Below are 20,915 nucleotides of genomic sequence, written 5' to 3' on the forward strand. Positions count from 1 at the left end.
CCAAATGCCACCCCGTCCTTCCCCTATTTTTCTATTATGAAAGATAGATTATACCGAGTGACGCAGGACACTCAGACGAAAGAGCAAATCACACAGCTTTTGATTCCAAAAAGCCGCCGGGAATTGGTATTCCAGGCAGCTCACTTTAATCCCATGGCTGGTCACTTAGGGCAGGATAAGACACTAGCCCGAATAATGGCCCGGTTCTATTGGCCAGGGATTCGCGGTGATGTCCGTAGGTGGTGTACGGCGTGCCGCGAATGCCAGTTGGTAAATCCAGCGGCCATTCCAAAAGCGCCTTTGCGCCCTCTACCATTAATCGAGACCCCGTTCGAAAGAATTGGGATGGATCTCGTAGGGCCATTAGATCGGTCAACACGAGGGTACCGCTTTATATTAGTTCTGGTGGACTATGCAACGCGATACCCGGAAGCAGTGCCTCTCCACATACATCTCAGCACGCAGTATTGCGGAGGCACTCTTCCACGTCAAAAGGCAATAGAAACATTCTATTGCCTTATACTGCAAGACTAAACCAAAATAAAACTGTCAAAACTCACCTTTTCAGTGATAACGTCCGAACAGATCACCCGCGTAACAAAGACCGCAAATGGAAGCACGATCAACTTCTAACTGTTGGAGTGGGAAATTCCATTCTACACATGCAAATTGTTAATGTGTCCTTCCCCGCACACAAATAACAAGCTATGGTAAAAAATAGACCACAACTCATTTTATAGCTCAGAAATTCATTTAAGACCAGCTACCATCGTAACATTCTGTAAGAAACATATTCTATACCCAACTTTCAGCTTTCGTTTTAAAAAACAAAATCGCAGATTTATAACTAAATTTTTATACGGCGTAGTGATTTTAAGTTACTACTTTTGGTGAGGTAGTGACCTTGACCCTGAGGCTTTCCGTTTAGATCAAAACACACGATCGTATTGGTTTTGGGTCTGCGGAAAATGGAGTTACAACAGTGATCAAATATCTTGCACGATGTTTTATTATGGTTATGATTATTCTGTGAGCGCACCAATCCTTAGGTGTATAAAGTTACAACTTAAAATACAATTAGTTATAACTGTAGACTTTTCAGTGGACTACAACCTTTTTAAGGGAATGCGATGTAGTCAACCATTTATCATGTCCCAGATCAAGCCGCCATTTTTCCACAAATTTGCAGAATTTTTGCCAAATTCTGAATATTCACATCAAAGATTTAGTTTATTTCTTTCATCATTTTATTTCAAATTAAAACCAACATCACCCTTCAAAACCATATAGTTTATTGACTGAGTATATTTAGTAGGGTACCCCCACAGTACCCAGTTTCTGAGACAGCCCCATATACAGTACTGCGCAAAAGTCTTAGGCACATGGAAAGAAATGTTGCCGACCAAAAATGGCTTAAAAAAAAAAATGTTTCAACATTTTAAAAATAAATAAATAAATAAATAAATAAAACAGCAGTAAGCCATCATAAATGAAAAAGTCAATATTTGGTGTGGGATGATCCTTTGCTTTAAGAAAAAAAAATAGTTGTCTCAGGTACAATTAGCGCAGTTTTATCCACGGCTTTCCTGCGAGAGACAATGGGGTCGCCATGACACCCGCCTCTCCTGGATGCCGGTCTTTGATTTCCGGTTTATCCAAGCAGCTGAGGGAGCTGAATGTAGCTGAGCGGCACTAGCTGCAACAACCATGGTTTAGTCAGAGGACAACGTCTTTTTCTGGTTCAGCGTGCACAGTCATCGGGTGCACAAACAACTCGCGAAAGCTTCAAGGTTTTATGAATAGAATTTGTTTTGAGCACAAACAGACTCATAAGATGTGTTGTCCAGCACCATATGCTGCTCATCTGCACAAGCGATTCCTGTCTTTTGACTAACCACTGCATTTTGGACCTGAAATCAAGAACGTTAATTCTATTTAATTGTTGTTTCGATATTGTAGACCGCGAGTTGGCCTAGTGGTTAGTGTGTGCGCCTCTTGACCGGTAGATCACGAGTTCTACTCGCGGTCAGGTCAGACCAAAGACCATCATAAAAATGGTACATACTACCATCTGACAAGGCACGCTGCAATGCAAGTGGGGAAGTCAAACTCTTGTGGTTACCAGAGGACTAGCCCCCACTGTAACCCTAGCTGTATAGACGAGAGGCTGAGGGCTACCGAAACGGAGATCGGCACTGCACCCATACACCTTAAAGAGTTGGTTAGTACTGGGACAGGAGACTGTCTGGGAAGACCAGATTCTGGCATGAGAGGGACTTTGACTGACTAAGATAGTGTACATTATTCAAACATTACACTGCATTACAGTCACTTAGCTGATGTTTTTATTCAAAATGACTAACGATAAGTGCATGTATCCTCAGTAGCCAAGAGAATCCAAGAGCGACCAGTGCTGAAGTCCTAGTGTAAACAAACAGCCTACAAATACCATCCAATATCTGGAATGATCAGGGTAGTTAAGAAGTTGAAGAAGCTTGGACAAATACTTAGAGAAGGAATTATTACCTCACTCACAATGGAGTCCACCAGGGGGCGAGGTATTGTTTTCAGTGGGGTTTGTTTGTTTGGTCTTTTTCTGTTAACAACATTACGGGAAAACGGCTGGGTCAATCTTCATGAAACTTTCAGGATAGATAGGCATTGGTCTCAAATAGAACCTCCAACATTTTGAGGGTCGTCCGGTGAAGGTCAAGGTCATGAAAAAGGTCAAAAATTTCTCTTTTTTGTGATATCTTCTTTCATATTCATCATATTTACTTCAAACCAATTCCAAAATGTTCATCTTTCAATTCTGCTTCCACTGATGTGCTACATGATGGGGTAATCACTCATAGTTTTCTTTCAAACTTTCATTTGTTTGTTTGTGTGTGTGTGTCTGTCTGTTAATAATCTAGCATCTAGACGGTTGCACCGATTGACTTCTAATTTTCATGGTAGGTGGGCAATGGTCCGTAGATTACCTGATTAAATTTTGGGGGTAATTGGGTCAAGGTCACCGGAAAAGTCAACCTTTTGGTCAAAATAACATTTTCCATTATAACTCAAAAACAGTTGATGGTAGACAAATCTTTACCATTATCAACTTATAGGAAGTGCCATATGAGCTTCCATTTGGCACCATGACCTTCCAATCATTCTTCTTGAATGACTTTGAAATGTCCAACTCAAGGTCATGGATTTTCATAGGACTATAACCTGACAGCTAATGATTGAGAAATATTACCATTATCAACATATAGGTATAAAATAAGTGCTGCCGGGTGAGGTTTGCTTTGCCTGGCAACACTTGTTTAAGTATGGTATGTTTATTGTTTCCAAAGTTTGACAGCATTTGCATCTGCATTAAAGTGGTTAACCTATGCTTCTCTGACCGAGCTTTTGCTTCTTGAGCCTATACAAGAGACATCACGGTACAGTAGGCTGGTAGAGTTCTATTAGACTACAGCTAGGTGTTTTTGGTTAATATGGTTATAGTTATGGTATTTGGCAGACACTTTTGTCCAAAGCGACTTACAATATATAAACACTACTGTGGCAGCGGGGGCGTGGTCAAGCACCGGTCTGTGACAGGAGGGCGGAGTCAGGGAAGGTAAGTGGCAGAATCACGACACCTGAGAACAATTAACCTGTGTTTGCGTGTGTCTTCCCAGTGACCGCGCCCTATTTAAGGAGGGAGAGTGAGAGCAGAGGAGCTGATCTCCGGACTAGGCGCTGGCTGTGTGTGTGTCTAGCCAATATAACATTGTTCACTGAAAAGTGTGGCAATAAAGCCATTTTGCAAACCTGATCTCTGTCCTGCCGTCCTTAGTGCTCCACCCACATGTAGGGAGTGTTACAGTGGTGCCGAAACCCAGGACGTGGAGCACCAAATCAGCAGCCCCATGGAATCCTCCCCGTTCGCCGATCTGGTCCACGCCCTCGCCACGGCTCAGCAAAGCCAGCACCAGGCACTCGTCACGCTCCGAAAGGAGCAGGAGCAGCGCTTCGAAGCCCTGGTGCTGGCCCAGCAGGAAGACCGCGAGGCGTTCCGGCATCTCCTCGCGTCGGCGGGGTCCACCAGCGCTCCGGCCGCGGGCCCGTCTCCCCTCATCGTCACCAAGATGGGCCCGCAGGACGACCCCGAGGCGTTCATCACGTTGTTCGAACAGGTCGCCGAAGCCTCGGGGTGGCCGATGGAGCAGCGCGCGGCGCGCCTCCTCCCCCTGCTCACGGGAGAGGCACAGCTGGCCGCGCTACAGCTCCCCGCCGACCGCCGGCTGGCCTACGCGGACCTCCGCCGGGCCGTCCTCCAGCGCGTGGGGCGCACCCCAGAGTAACAGCGCCAGCGCTTCCGCGCGCTGCGACTGGAGGAAGTTGGCCGGCCGTTCGCGTTCGGCCAGCAGCTCCGGGACGCCTGCTGGCAGTGGCTGAGGGCCAACAATCGCGACGCCGAGGGAATCGTCGACCAGGTGGTACTGGAACAGTTCGTCGCCCGCTTACCAGACGGAACCGCGGAGTGGGTCCAGTGCCACCGCCCGGCGTCGCTGGATCAGGCAGTCGAGCTGGCGGAGGATCATCTGGCGGCTGTCCCGGCGGCAGGACAGCAGATGGCATCGTCTCTTCTCTCCTCTTCTCTCTCCCTCTCTCCCTCTCCTCCTGTGTCCCGTCCTCGCCCCATTCCCCCACCGCGGAGGCGGGGGCCGGCTCCACCCCAGTCGGCCCGCCGCACCCGCGGTGCCCTCCCGTTTCTCCCTTCTGTGTCTGTCTCTCCCCCACCTCAGTTGAGTGAGCCCCAGATCACCGGTGCAGAGGGAAAGCCCGGGCCGGTTTGCTGGCGCTGCGGGGAGCCGGGCCACCTTCATCAGCAGTGCACAGCAATGGAAGTGGGCGCGGTGGTTCGGATCCCCGACGCGCCAGAGGCCGCCCTCGATCGGGCCGGAGCGTATCGCATACCGGTGAGTATCCAAGGGGCTACATATCAGGCGTTGGTGGATTCTGGTTGTAATCAGACCTCAATTCGCCAAAGCCTGGTTCAAAACGAGGCATTGGGGGGAGCACAAGGGGTGAAGGTGTTATGTGTGCACGGGGATGTTCACAGCTACCCTTTGGTGTCGGTCCACATTATTTTCAGAGGGGAAAAATTTATAGTGAAGGCGGCGGTTAATCCTCGCCTTACCCACTCTTTAATTTTGGGGACTGATTGGCCAGGATTTCGGGGTTTAATGACACGCCTAGTAGAGAGTGGGTCCTGCCATTTGACAGGGGGAGGTCCCGGTGTCGCTTTGGCGGGAGCAGCTGTCACAGAGCCGTCTACGTCATCTCCGCGTCAGAGTGAGGAGCCGCCGGCTCCTCCTCTCTCTATTGGGGAATCCCTCGCGGATTTCCCATTAGAGCAGTCGCGAGACGAGACTCTGCGGCATGCGTTTGACCAAGTGAGAGTAATCGATGGTCAAACGCTCCAGCCGAACGCCACCCCGTCCTTCCCCTACTTCGCTATTATGAAGGATAGATTATACCGAGTGACGCAGGACACTCAAACTAAAGAGCGAGTCACGCAGCTTTTAATTCCGAAAAGCCGCCGGGAATTGGTATTCCAGGCGGCTCACTTTAATCCCATGGCTGGACACTTGGGGCAGGATAAAACACTAGCCCGAATAATGGCCCGATTCTATTGGCCGGGGATTCGCGGCGATGTCCGTAGGTGGTGTGCGGCATGCCGCGAATGCCAGTTAGTAAACCCAGCGGCCATTCCAAAAGCGCCTTTGCGCCCTCTACCGTTAATCGAGACCCCGTTTGAGAGAATTGGGATGGATCTCGTCGGGCCATTAGATCGGTCAGCACGAGGGTACCGCTTTATATTAGTTCTGGTGGACTATGCAACGCGATACCCGGAAGCCGTGCCTCTGCGCAATATCTCAGCACGCAGTATTGCAGAGGCACTCTTCCGCGTCATCTCCCGAGTTGGAATCCCGAAAGAGATTCTGACTGATCAAGGCACTACGTTTATGTCACGAACACTGCGCGAACTGTATGGGTTATTGGGGATTAAGCCGATCCGCACCAGCGTGTATCACCCACAAATGGACGGTTTGGTAGAACGATTCAACCGCACCCTCAAAAATATTATTAAAAAATTCGTAAGTGAGGACGCACGTAATTGGGATAAGTGGCTCGAACCCTTGCTGTTCTCAGTGCGAGAGGTCCCCCAAGCCTCCACGGGGTTCTCCCCGTTCGAATTATTATATGGGCGTAAGCCGCGCGGCATCCTGGACGTGCTGCGGGAAAATTGGGAGGAGGGACCTTCACAAAGTAAGAATGAAATTCAGTACGTTATGGACCTGCGCGCAAAACTCCACACGCTCACCCACCTAACTCAGGAGAATTTGCGGCAGGCCCGGGAACGGCAAGCCCGCCTGTACAACAAGGGTACGCGCCTTAGAGAGTTCACTCCGGGAGATAAGGTACTCGTACTGTTGCCCACGTCGAGCTCCAAATTGATCGCCAAGTGGCAAGGACCCTTTGAGGTCACACGGCGAGTCGGGGATGTCGACTATGAGGTGAGGCGAACGGACAGGGGTGGGGCGCTACAGATTTACCACCTCAATCTGCTTAAACTCTGGAACGAGGAGGTCCCCGTGGCATTGGTGTCGGTAGTTCCGGAGAAGGCGGAGCTGGGGCCGGAGGTTCAAAAAGGAACATTGGCATCACGTACCTCTCTGGTCCCCTGTGGAGACCACCTCTCCCCGACCCAACTCACGGAGGTCGCCCAGTTGCAGACCGAGTTTTCGGATGTGTTCTCGCCCCTGCCCGGTCGCACTAACCTCATAGAGCACCACATAGAGACACCCCCGGGGGTGGTAGTGCGTAGCCGCCCTTACAGGCTACCCGAACACAAAAAAAAGGTGGTTCGGGAAGAACTTCAGACCATGCTCGAAATGGGCATCGTCGAGGAGTCCCACAGTGACTGGAGCAGCCCGGTGGTCTTGGTACCCAAGGCCGACGGGTCGGTCCGGTTCTGTGTGGACTATAGAAAAGTCAACGCGGTGTCTAAATTCGACGCGTACCCAATGCCTCGTATTGATGAGCTGCTCGATCGACTCGGCACTGCTCGATTTTATTCGACACTGGATTTGACGAAGGGATATTGGCAGATCCCCTTGACTCCACTATCCCGAGAAAAAACGGCCTTTTCCACACCGTTTGGTTTACACCAATTCGTCACCCTTCTGTTTGGGCTGTTTGGGGCGCCTGCGACGTTTCAGCGGCTGATGGACAGAGTCCTCCGCCCTCACGCCACGTATGCGGCAGCATATTTAGATGACATCATCATCTATAGCAATGACTGGCAGCGGCACCTTGAACATCTGAGGGCCGTCCTTAGGTCGCTGAGGCGAGCGGGGCTCACAGCCAACCCAAAGAAGTGTGCGATTGGGCGGGTGGAAGTACGGTACCTGGGCTTCCACTTGGGCAACGGGCAGGTGCGTCCCCAAATTAATAAGACGGCAGCAATTGCGGCCTGCCCGAGGCCCAAGACCAGAAAGGGGGTGAGACAGTTCCTGGGGCTGGCTGGCTATTATCGTAGGTTTATACCTAATTATTCGGACGTCACCAGCCCGCTGACTGATCTCACTAAAAAGGGGGCACCAGATCCGGTCCAGTGGACGGAGCAGTGCCAGCGGGCTTTCTCAGAGGTAAAGGCTGCACTGTGTGGGGGGCCACTTCTACACTCCCCTGACTTTTCTCTCCCCTTTGTGTTGCAGACCGATGCGTCGGACAGGGGGCTGGGGGCGGTTTTGTCCCAGGAGGTGGAGGGGGAGGACCGCCCTGTCCTGTATATCAGCAGGAAGCTGTCGGTGCGTGAGGGGCGCTATAGCACCATAGAGAAGGAGTGTCTGGCCATCAAGTGGGCGGTTCTCGCCCTCCGGTACTACCTACTGGGGCGCCCTTTCACCCTCTGTTCAGACCACGCGCCCCTCCAGTGGCTCCACCGCATGAAAGATGCCAACGCGCGGATCACCCGTTGGTATCTGGCGCTCCAACCCTTTAATTTCAAGGTGGTCCACAGGCCGGGGGCGCAGATGGTCGTGGCGGACTTCCTCTCCCGTCGGGGGGGGGGGGGGAGTCGGCTGCAGGCCGGACGGCCGCCCGGCCTGAGTCGGGCGGTGGGGGTATGTGGCAGCGGGGGCGTGGTCAAGCACCGGTCTGTGACAGGAGGGCGGAGTCAGGGAAGGTAAGTGGCAGAATCACGACACCTGAGAACAATTAACCTGTGTTTGTGTGTGTCTTCCCAGTGACCGCGCCCTATTTAAGGAGGGAGAGTGAGAGCAGAGGAGCTGATCTCCGGACTAGGCGCTGGCTGTGTGTGTGTCTAGCCAATATAACATTGTTCACTGAAAAGTGTGGCAATAAAGCCATTTTGCAAACCTGATCTCTGTCCTGCCGTCCTTAGTGCTCCACCCACACGTAGGGAGTGTTACAACTACATTATTAGTAAGCCAATACAATAATACAATAGCTCTACTCTGACCTGGCCTACCTTCCAGATGGTAGCTGCTGCATGACTGCAGGAGTTCCCTTTTTTTTTTTGCTCTGGCTAGGCTCAACCTCAGCCTTTAAGCAAACAAACTCGCCCTTTTATACATAATTTTGCTAATTTTATTACTCTGTACATAATTGTACGCCTCTGTGCTTTTGTAGTTCCTTAGCTCTTCACCATCAACGCCCTCACTAAGAATAAAATAACTGACAACGTCAACGTAGCTGACGTCGGGCCACAACTTCATGTCGTCTATCCATTCTGTGACGGTAAACGCATGGGGCACCTTGACCATATTATCCCCAGAGCACGTCAGAAAATTGGACCTGTGTAACCATCTTTTAGTCATCTTTGATCTTACCTACCTAGCAGTTAGAGTTAGCTACAAACGTTAACACAGCGGAGCGGAAGAAAGATCCCGGCTTCCGCTATGACGCAGCAATGAATCATGGGAAAGGTCAGAGTTCGGCAAAGTTGTGGATAAGGAAATGAGCTGTAGGTTTTACTGAGCATCTTGCAGAACCAGCCACAGTTTTTCTGGACACTTGCTTCTTAATTTTGCTCCAAAACCCAGTAGCCTTCATTAGGTTTTCTTTTTTCATCTGAAAAGTGGTTTCTTATGTAATATGCTGCTCAGGTACAAACATTTTTATGCTGGAAAACGAACGTTTGGAACTCTAAAACGTTTTAGTACTGACACTATAATGTAGAAGTCATTAAATAGAAATCTATAATAGTTTGTATGGAAAAAAAAAAAAAACTAGGGTGCCTAAGCACGGTGGTGTAGTGGTTAGCGCTGTCGCCTCACAGCAAGAAGGTCCTGGGTTCGAGCCCCGGGGCCGGCGAGGGAGTGGAGTTTGCATGTTCTCCCCGTGTCCGCGTGGGTTTCCTCCGGGTGCTCCGGTTTCCCCCACAGTCCAAAGACATGCAGGTTAGGTTAACTGGTGACTCTAAATTGACCGTAGGTGTGAATGTGAGTGTGAATGGTTGTCTGTGTCTATGTGTCAGCCCTGTGATGACCTGGCGACTTGTCCAGGGTGTACCCCGCCTTTCGCCCGTAGTCAGCTGGGATGGGCTCCAGCTTGCCTGCGACCCTGTGGAAGGATAAAGCGGCTAGAGATAATGAGATGAGATGAGATGAGGGTGCCTAAGACTTTTGTACAGTACTGTAGGCTGGTAATGTTGTATTATTTAAAGTGAGCAAATTAGGATCTTAAATGATCACTTGCTTAAACAAAACAGTGACATTCAGATCACATAACTGACCTATTACTTCTCTGAGATGCACACATCCCATACAGTACATGCATGTTTCGACACACAGGTGCCACCTCTGGTTGAAATAAGCAGTTATTGTTAGTGATGTCACACTAAACATCAGTAAATTATACAAAGGACATAAAAATTAAATACAGATGGCGAAAACTCACTGCCAAGAATTCTTCCTCTCACCCCATCCATCTCTTTCGCTCTCTCATTACCTTCTTATGGTTAAAAATAGGTCACTTAAACAACTGTTGCTGGTTCTAATGTTTAACTTTCAAACATTCGAGTTCTCACATGATGCTGGAATGCTTTATTAATTAATCCTTTCTTGAGCATTCTTCAGTGTTGAGCTGAATAAAATAGCTCTGAAGTACACATTTCATATTGTGAGCAAGAGGCTTTGGCACATGTTAACAGTAGTTCATTGTAGGGCCCGGCCAATAAATAAATATCGATGCCATGCCGATATTATCAGCCAATATGAGCTGACTGCCCAATAAATCAGTATCAGTGTTTATAACGGCTGATAAATGACAACTAAAAAAAGAAACACAGAGACGGAAGATGGATCCTTTAACCATGGTATGATTGTTGTTGTTATTGCGTTATTTGTCCACCAGATGGCACACTGCAACTCCACTGTTGATAATGTGGCACAAATCACAACAATCAGCTGACCCAAGCGGAGAAGTGCAGGGTAGCAACCATGTCAAACAGATGGTGTTGTTCAGTGGTTTAAAATAAAGACAGTTTCAGTTGTACACATAAATTAATGGCATATCTACAATATTTTTTTTTGTCTGAACTGGAATTATTTTTGTACAGTTCCTATATTAATAAACAAAGTATCCTAAAGTATTTCATAGTTATAATTAATACTGCATATATGCTATATGAGAGTCATGAAGATGGATTACATTTTTTTCCTCATTAAGTAGGCTGTACTTTGAAAATGCAACTAATAAACGTACGTGTTTCCATATTAATAGTTACGTATATAACGACTAATTTTTTATGAACATTTAGGCCTGCTTCACTATGTGTGTACTATCCCCAATATTTTACTACATCTTTATTTATTTATTTTTGAGGGGTGGGTATTGGCAGATCATATCAGTTATCAGAAATCACACACTTTTTTTTCTTATTGTTATCAGTGCCGAAAATTCCTTATCGGCCAGGCCCTAGTTGATCGTATGATTATGTAGTTGAAAGGTCTGTGCAAACAAGAGTGTGCTTGTGAACAGAAGTGTACTCACTCGCACAACAGGATTCCGTTGTCCAGGCTGCCTCTGAAATCCTCCCCGAAACTTCTGCCAGTGACTGCCTAACACACACACACACACACACACACACAGAGAGATGAGTTCCTCACATTACCTAAAAATATCTAAATATACTCTTAAATGTACACACATGCTGTATTATGCAGTTATTTAATCAGCCGATCCCTTGACAGCAGCATGATGTGCAAAATCATGCAGATACAAATCAAGAGCTTCAGTTAATGTTCACTTCAAACATCAGAATGGGAAAAATTATGATCTCAAAGTGTGACTTTCACCGTGGCATAGATATTGGTGCCAGATGGACTGGTTTGAGTATTTCAGAAATTGCTGATCTCCTGGGGTTTTCACAAACAACAGTCTCTAGAGTTTATACAGAATGGTGCGAGAAACAAAAAAAACATTGAGTGAGCGACAGTTCTGTGGGTGGAAACGCCTTGTTGATAAGAAAGGTCAGAGGATTCAAGAGGTCATTGGTTCGAGCTGCCAGGAAGGATATACCAACTCATATAATTACTCTTTACAACCATGGTGAGCAGAAAAGCATCTCAGCATGCAGCCAGTAGAAGTTCCACTCCTGCCAGCCAAGAACAGGAATCTTAGAATCAAGAACAAGTTCCGATTAAAGTGGCCGGTGAGTTCGTGTGATACATTCTGAATTAAGCCCCTACTTGCTATATCCTGTGGCTGCACTGTAGGAGTGTTCTGGATCCCTTAAGTTACACTGCACTAGCTGGACACTATCCGAATATATTATGAGATTCAGACGTGCTACATAGTTAACTATGCTGCTAACATGAAGTTACAATTATACACAATGTCTTGAAATTAATAATGAACAAACAAACAAACAACAGTACTGTTCTTGACAAAACTGAATTCACCACTGAGTATTCATTCACAGTGTAGGTTTAGGGTTCAAGTAACTGAGATGAGAATAAGAAGTGTGGGTTGGAGAGATGCCCTGACGTGCACAAAAAAAAAAAACCGCCCACACTGGTTATTGACGGAATCTTCTCAAGAAAAAGCCGTTTAATCAAAACACATTTCCTTCGAACTACAGACATGGATGAATCTGGAAATGGCTTAAAAAGTATTTCTAAAGACATCAATCCACGAAAAGACAAACAGAACAGAGAATGTACCCTATCAACAAGAGACTGCAAGTCCCAACAATGCCAAAGGAATCTGCAGTCAGGAGGCAATGGAGCAAATTTGGCCGGGCTCTCTGGATGGGACGGATAGCATACCCTCTCTCCCCTGTTAATCACAGCGACACTACCCAATTGTGAGTCTATGAGCTCATCTAGGTGGAAGGGGCAGATGTCTCGAACTTGCTAAAGTCTCTGTTCATGTAAGAACAAAACTGCTGCTCATGGAAGAAACCAGAGCAGGAAAAAAAAAAAAAAAAAAATTTTTCTGCTGCCTCAGGATCTGGGCCTTCTGCAGTCACTGAGGAAATTCAGTGCCTCAAACTGCATATATCAGACTAAATCTCATGTCAAATTAGTACACTATCATTAGTGCTATTAGTGTAGTAAACATTCCATTTCAAGGATCAAGACAGCCTTTGGGAAAGTGAAGTGACAGACCATATGATGATAGTTCGTGATAAACAGGTAAGTGAACTTTCAAAAAGCACTAAAACCAGTGTTCTGATAAACGGTCCTACATCCACGAAGTGTCCTACAGTAGGAGGGGATGTCAGACGCAGTCCTACATTGCAGGAAATCCTACAGTGTGATTCAAGTCATAGTCCGTGGTTTTTCCCTCTGCAAAGAACATGCTTCTACATTGATACAACGTCCACCAACCCTGTCAGAATTCATATTAATGTAGGACGTTCTGACAATTCAAACGACTCCGTCAGAATATGCTTTTACATTCATATGAATCTAGGACGCTCTGACTCTTCAACTGACCCTGTCAGAATATGTAGAATTAATAGTTTGTCACTATTCACAAGTACCATTTGCTCTATTAAAGGAACAGTCCACCGTACTTCCATAATGAAATATGCTCTTATCTGAATTGAGACGAGCTGCTCCGTACCTCTCCGAGCTTTGTGCGACCTCCCAGTCAGTCAGACGCAGTCAGACGCGCTGTCACTCCTGTTAGCAATGTAGCTAGGCTCAGCATGGCCAATGGTATTTTTTGGGGCTGTAGTTAGATGCGACCAAACTCTTCCGCGTTTTTCCTGTTTACATAGGTTTATACGACCAGTGATATGAAACAAGTTCAGTTACACAAATTGAAACGTAGCGATTTTCTATGCTATGGAAAGTCTGCACTATAATGACAGGCGTGCTAACACCTTCTGCGCGCTTCGGCAGCGCATTGATATCTGAGCTCCATATTCGAGCACCCAGAGGAAACCCACATGGACATGGGGAGAACATGTAAACTCCACACAGAAAGGCCCTCGTCGGCCACGGGACTCGAACCTGGACCTTCTTGCTGTGAGGCGACAGCGCTAACCACTACACCACCGTGCCGCCCTGATACAATGTATATTAAATAATTAACTTTATAGTTCAGTCAGTCAGTCTCTTTCATAGATAATTGTTTACTTAACTGTACCGTACATATAGTCCTTTTTAATTCAGTTGTTTTCTCTGGGATCTAAAAATTTCTTTTTATTCAGTACATGCTTATTTGATCCCTTTAACTTGATGCAGTGTGATAAATATGCCTATTACAAAAGGAGTGTAGAATGTGGAATAAAACAAATCGGTGCTTTGGATTATATATTGGATTTTTTTTCTTATGTATAAGGGCTCATGGGTGTATGTAAGGGGAAAAGTACAGATTTTGCAAGGGCATGGGTAACTAAAGGTTGACATGTATGGGTAAGAGTAGAATAATATAAAAGTACAGACACTTGGTATATTTTACTTCTGTGATTTTTAAATTGTTCATTTTTGGATTACGCTTCATTTTTTGTGGCTACTGCCTCATAGAGTAAATATATGTGGCAGATCACAGAATCCAGGAACACATGTCGGCCCTGGGGCATTTTGAGTTATTGACAGATTCAGAAAGTACAGTTTCTAAGCTTTCCAATGATGCCTTCCATGTGGAGATCTGACAATATTTGAAGAATGTGTGGCCTTTTGAAAGTGTATACTTCTTAAAACAGAAAAGGGAGAAAATCGCCCTCAAAGTTTTCCATCTCAGCTACTCTGGGTGTAGGGCGGGCACATAATGGTGCTCATTTGCATGACATTAAGGAAAGCCCTACCCCCTACGAGCTAGCACGATACTACTTTCATGTAAACAAAGATCACCACGTCAATTTTCCTTCCATGCAAAGTATGCCCAACACAATTATGAAGTACAAAAATAAGTCCTAAAGTATACTTTAACGTTTTGTGGTTGAAAAATTACTCACACCGTAAGAAAGAAAGATAGCACGATGATGACACAACTAACACAACACTAGTTTCATGTAAAGCCTCGGTCACAACCGGCCGTACAGTACCGTGCTCCTACGGCTGGTCTACATGCAAAAAATGCAAGAAACACACGGAGAGCGCGCATGAAACGCACGAGAGCGCGCGTGTGAAAAGCACGAGAGCGCGCGTGTGATGTGCTGATTTTCGAGCCGCAGACCGGCCGCAGAGGTGCTTTGTCATGTCAAACAAACTCGTTTTTTTCAGGTTGCAAGACAAACTTACGGCCAACGCGCGTCTTTCTCCGTGAACAAAAAAAACCGCAGTGATTTGGGAAACGCCAAAAATCACACGGCCAAAAAATCGTACGTCCGGTTGTGACCTAGGCTTAACCAAACCACAACACTCTCCGTTACATGCAAAAATAACCACACAGCCTTAGATTAATAAACTTACCCCATCAGAAAGAGAAACGGCGCCTTGCACACACCAATGCCTCCGATGGAATGCAATCCTAGAACGGTCCGTGTATCAGCCGATCATTCAAGTATTCCATTCAATCTGGAAAACGAGGTTGCGGTTTTTTTTGCTAGAAATGTGTTATCTCCGATGTAAATACTGTGTGTCAGTTTGCTTCGTGGTGTGTCGGCTCCTCTGCGCTCTGTTTAGTAACTCATTCCATAGTGAAATCACACGCCTGTATGCAGGTTAAGTAGCCATGCGCTCAGCTCGGATCATACAGCTGATTCACGGAAAAAACAAAAAACAAAAGACTAAATCATCATGTGAATGGCTCATATGGTAATTTACCCACACCCCCCAGCAGACTACAGTCCTGACAAAAATGAGACAATTTGCAACAAAAAATGTATGCTTTTCCAACAAAACAATCTATTATCTGAAATACTGATTGCATTCTTCAAGATCTCAACTTGCACATGATGGAAAAAAACAAAAATCACAAATTTCGAAAAAAAAAATGCTTCTTTTGCGATTATCTCGGATTCGTTTCGGCCGACATGTGTCCCTGGATTCGGTGAGGGGTCACATATGCTATATTTATTGCATGGACATGGTATCAGAAAACAATTTTATTTATAAGCAGTAGCCACATGTACCCATAGGGTACCTATTTTTTCGCAATATCTTCCTTCATGGTCATCATAAGTGCGGTCGTCACATGAGACAACCAACCCCTTTTTTGGCATAGACATGCACAGTATGATATATCTACTCCTTTTTAGATAGAAAAATGGGTAGGAATTTTGTCAGGAAGACCAACCAGGGCCAGACTCCACCAGATGTAATGCTAAGGGCAGTCAGAGAGGTGAAGCTGCACAACCAAACCATTAAAGCCACTGTGAAGGAATTTCAGATTAATTGCAGAACACTAGCAAGATACTGTAATAAGAAGTCCATCAGAGGTTGCTGGAGATGCAATCTGCCCATCCCTCTCAGTAGGGTATGTGAAAAATCGTTTAGTCTTCAGTGAGGAGCAGGAAAGTCAGCTGGCAGAATACATAATGACTGCGTCAGACATTTATTTCGGCCTCTCTCCCATTGAAGTTTGGAAACTTGCCTACACATATGCTTTCCTGTTTACGTTTCCTCAATCCAGGATACTGTTAGGTTGTTTCATTTCAACGAAAAACATTTTTAAATTCATTTTTAATAATGACTCCACTCCCCCCCATAAAAGCAACATCGGGACAACCAACCCCACAGTGTGTGACTACCAACCCCACAATGGGGATGGTTGTCATAAATGCACAAGACATATTTGACAGGACACATCTTTTAAACAGAATAAGCTGAAGGAGAGTAAAGGCATTCTATTTCTACCCGACACTGTAGGCTTCCATTACAGATTGAAAGGGACACTATTAAGGATACAGTTTTGGAGGAATTCAAATAAAAAGTAAAAAGTGTGACTACCAACCCCGCTCTCCCCTACACGTAGCTTTAAAAGCTGTAATTTTATCTGGTCTTACTTTCATAATTATGATGTAGCAGCATGACTTATGCACCGTCATTATTTAACACAATTTAATTCATGGTTTAAATGGTGAACAATGAATACAGCTGGCAATTAAGTACTTGCTAAACACCATCCAATGCCCCAACCCCACCTTTCAACCAGTCTGAACCTCAAGACTGAAATTAGGCAACCCTAAAGCTAAGGTCACACATAGCCAGTTGGTCCATGAGAACCATGGCTGGGACCTACCACAGCCATTCCAGCAGATTTCGGAGGTGATCCGTCGCATAAATTTGGGTGGAGTAAATATGCAAATGAAGCCACGGTAGTAGTAACGGAAGATGCTGGTAAAACCAATGGCAGCAGTGACGTAGAATAACGTCTGGCCTTGCAGTAATGACGGCAGCATGTACGTTTTTCACGGCTGCAATACGGCATAGCCATGGCAAGACAAAATAAACCACACACACACCCAGGCAAACTTTTTGCTTTCTGCAGAATGTTGTTCCATGAATATTTTGAGCTCAATGATTGTGACAGATTCAGAGAATCTGGAAGAATCTCTGTGTATAAGGGTCAAGGCCGGAAAACCATACTGGGTGCCCGTGATCTTCGGGCCCTTAGACAGCACTGCATCACATACAGGCATGCTTCTGTATTGGAACCAGCTGGAGGACCAAACTTGACATAACATTCCTATCCCTAAACTTGAAGTTTGAACGTCTGTATTGGAAATCACAAAATGGGCTCAGGAATATTTCCAGAGAACGTTATCTGTGAACACAATTCACCGTGCCATCCGCCGTTGCCAGCTAAAACTCTATAGTTCAAAGAAGTAGCCCATGTAAGCCTCACATATGCCTTAACAGTTGTGACGGACGAATTCATCCGGCACTTAACCCACAGCAATTTTAAACATGACGAGACTTTCTGGGGATGGAAGCCATGCCCTCTCGGTTGTCAAGGTAGCTCCCTGGCTCTCACGTATTACAATGGAAGGGCCTGAAACACGTGCTGGTTGACCCCTGGAAGGCTCAAAATCGTGTACCAGCGTCTACCGTGAAGTGTTTCCGGCTACATGAGACCTTAGCTGAAGGGCATGAGCTTGAACGGGTGTAACTCTATGCATCAGATACAACCCCGATTCCGAAAAAGTTGGGACAAAGTACAAATTGTAAATAAAAACGGAATGCAATAATTTACAAATCTCAAAAACTGATATTGTATTCACAATAGAACATAGACAACATGTCAAATGTCGAAAGTGAGACATTTTGAAATTTCATGCCAAATATTGGCTCATTTGAAATTTCATGACAGCAACACATCTCAAAAATGTTGGGACAGGGGCAATAAGAGGCTGGAAAAGTTAAAGGTACAAAAAAGGAACAGCTGGAGGACCAAACTGCAACTCATTAGGTCAATTGGCAATAGGTCATTAACATGACTGGGTATAAAAAGAGCATCTTGGAGTGGCAGCAGCTCTCAGAAGTAAAGATGGGAAGAGGATCATCAATCCCCCTAATTCTGCGCCGACAAATAGTGGAGCAATATCAGAAAGGAGTTCGACAGTGTAAAATTGCAAAGAGTTTGAACATATCATCATCTACAGTGCATAATATCATCAAAAGATTCAGAGAATCTGGAACAATCTCTGTGCGTAAGGGTCAAGGCCGGAAAACCATACTGGGTGCCCGTGATCTTCGGGCCCTTAGACAGCACCGCATCACATACAGGCATGCTTCTGTATTGGAAATCACAAAATGGGCTCAGGAATATTTCCAGAGAACATTATCTGTGAACACAATTCACCGTGCCATCCGCCGTTGCCAGCTAAAACTCTATAGTTCAAAGAAGAAGCCGTATCTAAACATGATTCAGAAGCGCAGACGTCTTCTCTGGGCCAAGGCTCATTTAAAATGGACTGTGGCAAAGTGGAAAACTGTTCCGTGGTCAGACGAATCAAAATTTGAAGTTCTTTATGGAAATCAGGGACGCCGTGTCATTCGGACTAAAGAGGAGAAGGACGACCCAAGTTGTTATCAGCGCTCAGTTCAGAAGCCTGCATCTCTGATGGTATGGGGTTGCATTAGTGTGTGTGGCATGGGCAGCTTGCACATCTGGAAAAACACCATCAGTGCTCAAAGGTATATCCAGATTCTAGAGCAACATATGCTCCCATCCAGACGACGTCTCTTTCAGGGAAGACCTTGCATTTTCCAACATGACAATGCCAAACCACATACTGCATCAATTACAGCATCATGGCTGCGTAGAAGAAGGGTCCGGGTACTGAACTGGCCAGCCTGCAGTCCAGATCTTTCACCCATAGAAAACATTTGGCGCATCATAAAACGGAAGATACGACAAAAAAGACCTAAGACAGTTGAGCAACTAGAATCCTACATTAGACAAGAATGGGTTAACATTCCTATCCCTAAACTTGAGCAACTTGTCTCCTCAGTCCCCAGACGTTTACAGACTGTTGTAAAGAGAAAAGGGGATGTCTCACAGTGGTAAACATGGCCTTGTCCCAACTTTTTTGAGATGTGTTGTTGTCATGAGATTTAAAATCACCTATTTTTTCTCTTTAAATGATACATTTTCTCAGTTTAAACATTTGATATGTCATCTATGTTCTATTCTGAATAAAATATGGAATTTTGAAACTTCCACATCATTGCATTCCGTTTTTATTTACAATTTGTACTTTGTTCCAACTTTTTTGGAATTGGGGTTGTATTTTCCAAATTTTCTTCAGACATCATAACAATAAAGGAACAAACCTCCACACAAGTGCACTGAACAGTGAATGGGCTGATGGCGCAGCCGTTTGTGCTTGTATGCGAGTTTAGAGCCGTTCTAGAATTGCACTATTAAACTCTGGGAATATTTAAACACTGGCATCACAACAAAGAACACTTAAATGCAGAGCCAAGAACTCCAAAGAGAAACAAGATATGACTTCTCCCACACTGGTTTCACACAGCTACTTGAGATTAGAGTGTGTGCTGTCACCACTATCTCCATCAACACAAAGCTAACAAGCTTGATCTAAGCTGGCGTCCTCTTCACTAAATCTCTGTTGTGTGCTAACATAGGGGCTAAGAACAGAAGGATTTTCCCTTAAAGTAAAGTCTCCTGTCAGCAGAAGCAGTGGTGAGGGTTATACTGGATTTCACAATGGCATTAGTATGACAGTTAAATGGGAAATTATGGCGCACTGGGGGACAAACCAGTAACGTAGCTGCTAACGTAACAGTCAGTGGTTTTCCTTCTCCTATCTGACTGACTGCTAACTATTAACATGAGAAAAAAAAAAGTACAAAAAAAATACTTGGCAAGTTTTTTTTTTTTTAATGTAACAAGCTCAGCTGTTCAAATATCCTGCGTTTACATGACACGCCTTGAAGCCATATCTGCAGCTTGCTAGTTACATCCATTTAAGGATGCATTTCAGCTTTTGATAAGTCATCTTTCGGTTAGTCTGAAATTATATTTATGCCACTCTGTATAAGCGAATTGCGAATCTCTGCCCGCGCAGTGCATTATGGGATCGCTAATTTTTTTGGCTACCAAACAGCACTTCAAAATGGCGGAAAGCAGTATTGACAACTACGATTTAGATCGGTTTAAACTTTGGAAAGTTGACGATTTGAAACGGTTTTGCAGTCGTCGTGGACTGCCTGTGACAACCAAGACCACAACTGGCACTAAGGCAAAACGTAAAGGAGAACTGGTTGCCCTTGCCTATGCAGCATCAGTCCAGAACTTACCATGCGTTTTAACGAAGGATGAGTAGAGACAAGCTGTCAAAAACGACTACAAGTCCTTGTTGACAGTTGAAGGCAAACAAATTCCCAACCCTCTGCAGACAACCAATGGGTGGTTGGACGAAGCCCAGGGGCTTAAGCTGTGGCCACCATGCATGTCAGTCGATATTGCCAAATATTTACTTGACAGGGACGAAAAAGCGCTACTCCATCGGCTTCGAAATGACTACAAGGAAGGTGAGTTGTTTTGATATTTTGATATATAACGCGTATAACGTTAGGACCTATGAGGCTAGGTAATGGGGACCCAACATGTATGAGATAAAAGTGCATGTTTCTGCCCTATAATGTCCTTAATTAGCGTAACAACTATGCTGACGTAACGTTACACACGTAAATTTACTCACGTAAATTTAATAATTGATCACAAGTTGACATAAGGCCTATATATAGATGCCTAACAATAACAGAGCTGTCAAATCTGATCACATTTACATGACCCGTCTTCAGATGTAGGCCCAGTACAATTGTGTGTTTTCTTCTGCCGCTTAAGTTTATAACTTCCGTTAGTACATTGGTAAAAAGCACAGTGTGCACCTGTCATAGTTTTACAATTCACTTAAGGCTTAAGGTCTTTAAGTAGGGTGACCAAACGTCCCGGTTTTACCGGGACAGTCCCGATTT

The 20,915-nt window shown here is 45.4% G+C and overlaps 1 protein-coding gene across 6 annotated transcripts in view; it reads right to left on the minus strand.

Moving 5' to 3' along the window:
• Positions 1 to 20,915, minus strand: part of limch1b (LIM and calponin homology domains 1b) — a 322,052-nt gene that overhangs the window by 164,680 nt on the left and 136,457 nt on the right. For all 6 annotated transcript variants that reach the window (XM_060927404.1, XM_060927403.1, XM_060927406.1 and 3 more), the window contains one exon: positions 11,062 to 11,129. In XM_060927404.1, the coding sequence (XP_060783387.1) occupies positions 11,062 to 11,129 (68 nt within the window). The remainder of the gene's footprint in view (positions 1 to 11,061; positions 11,130 to 20,915) is intronic.

Source organism: Neoarius graeffei, chromosome 8 (assembly GCF_027579695.1).
Source record: "Neoarius graeffei isolate fNeoGra1 chromosome 8, fNeoGra1.pri, whole genome shotgun sequence".
NCBI lineage: Eukaryota > Metazoa > Chordata > Actinopteri > Siluriformes > Ariidae > Neoarius > Neoarius graeffei.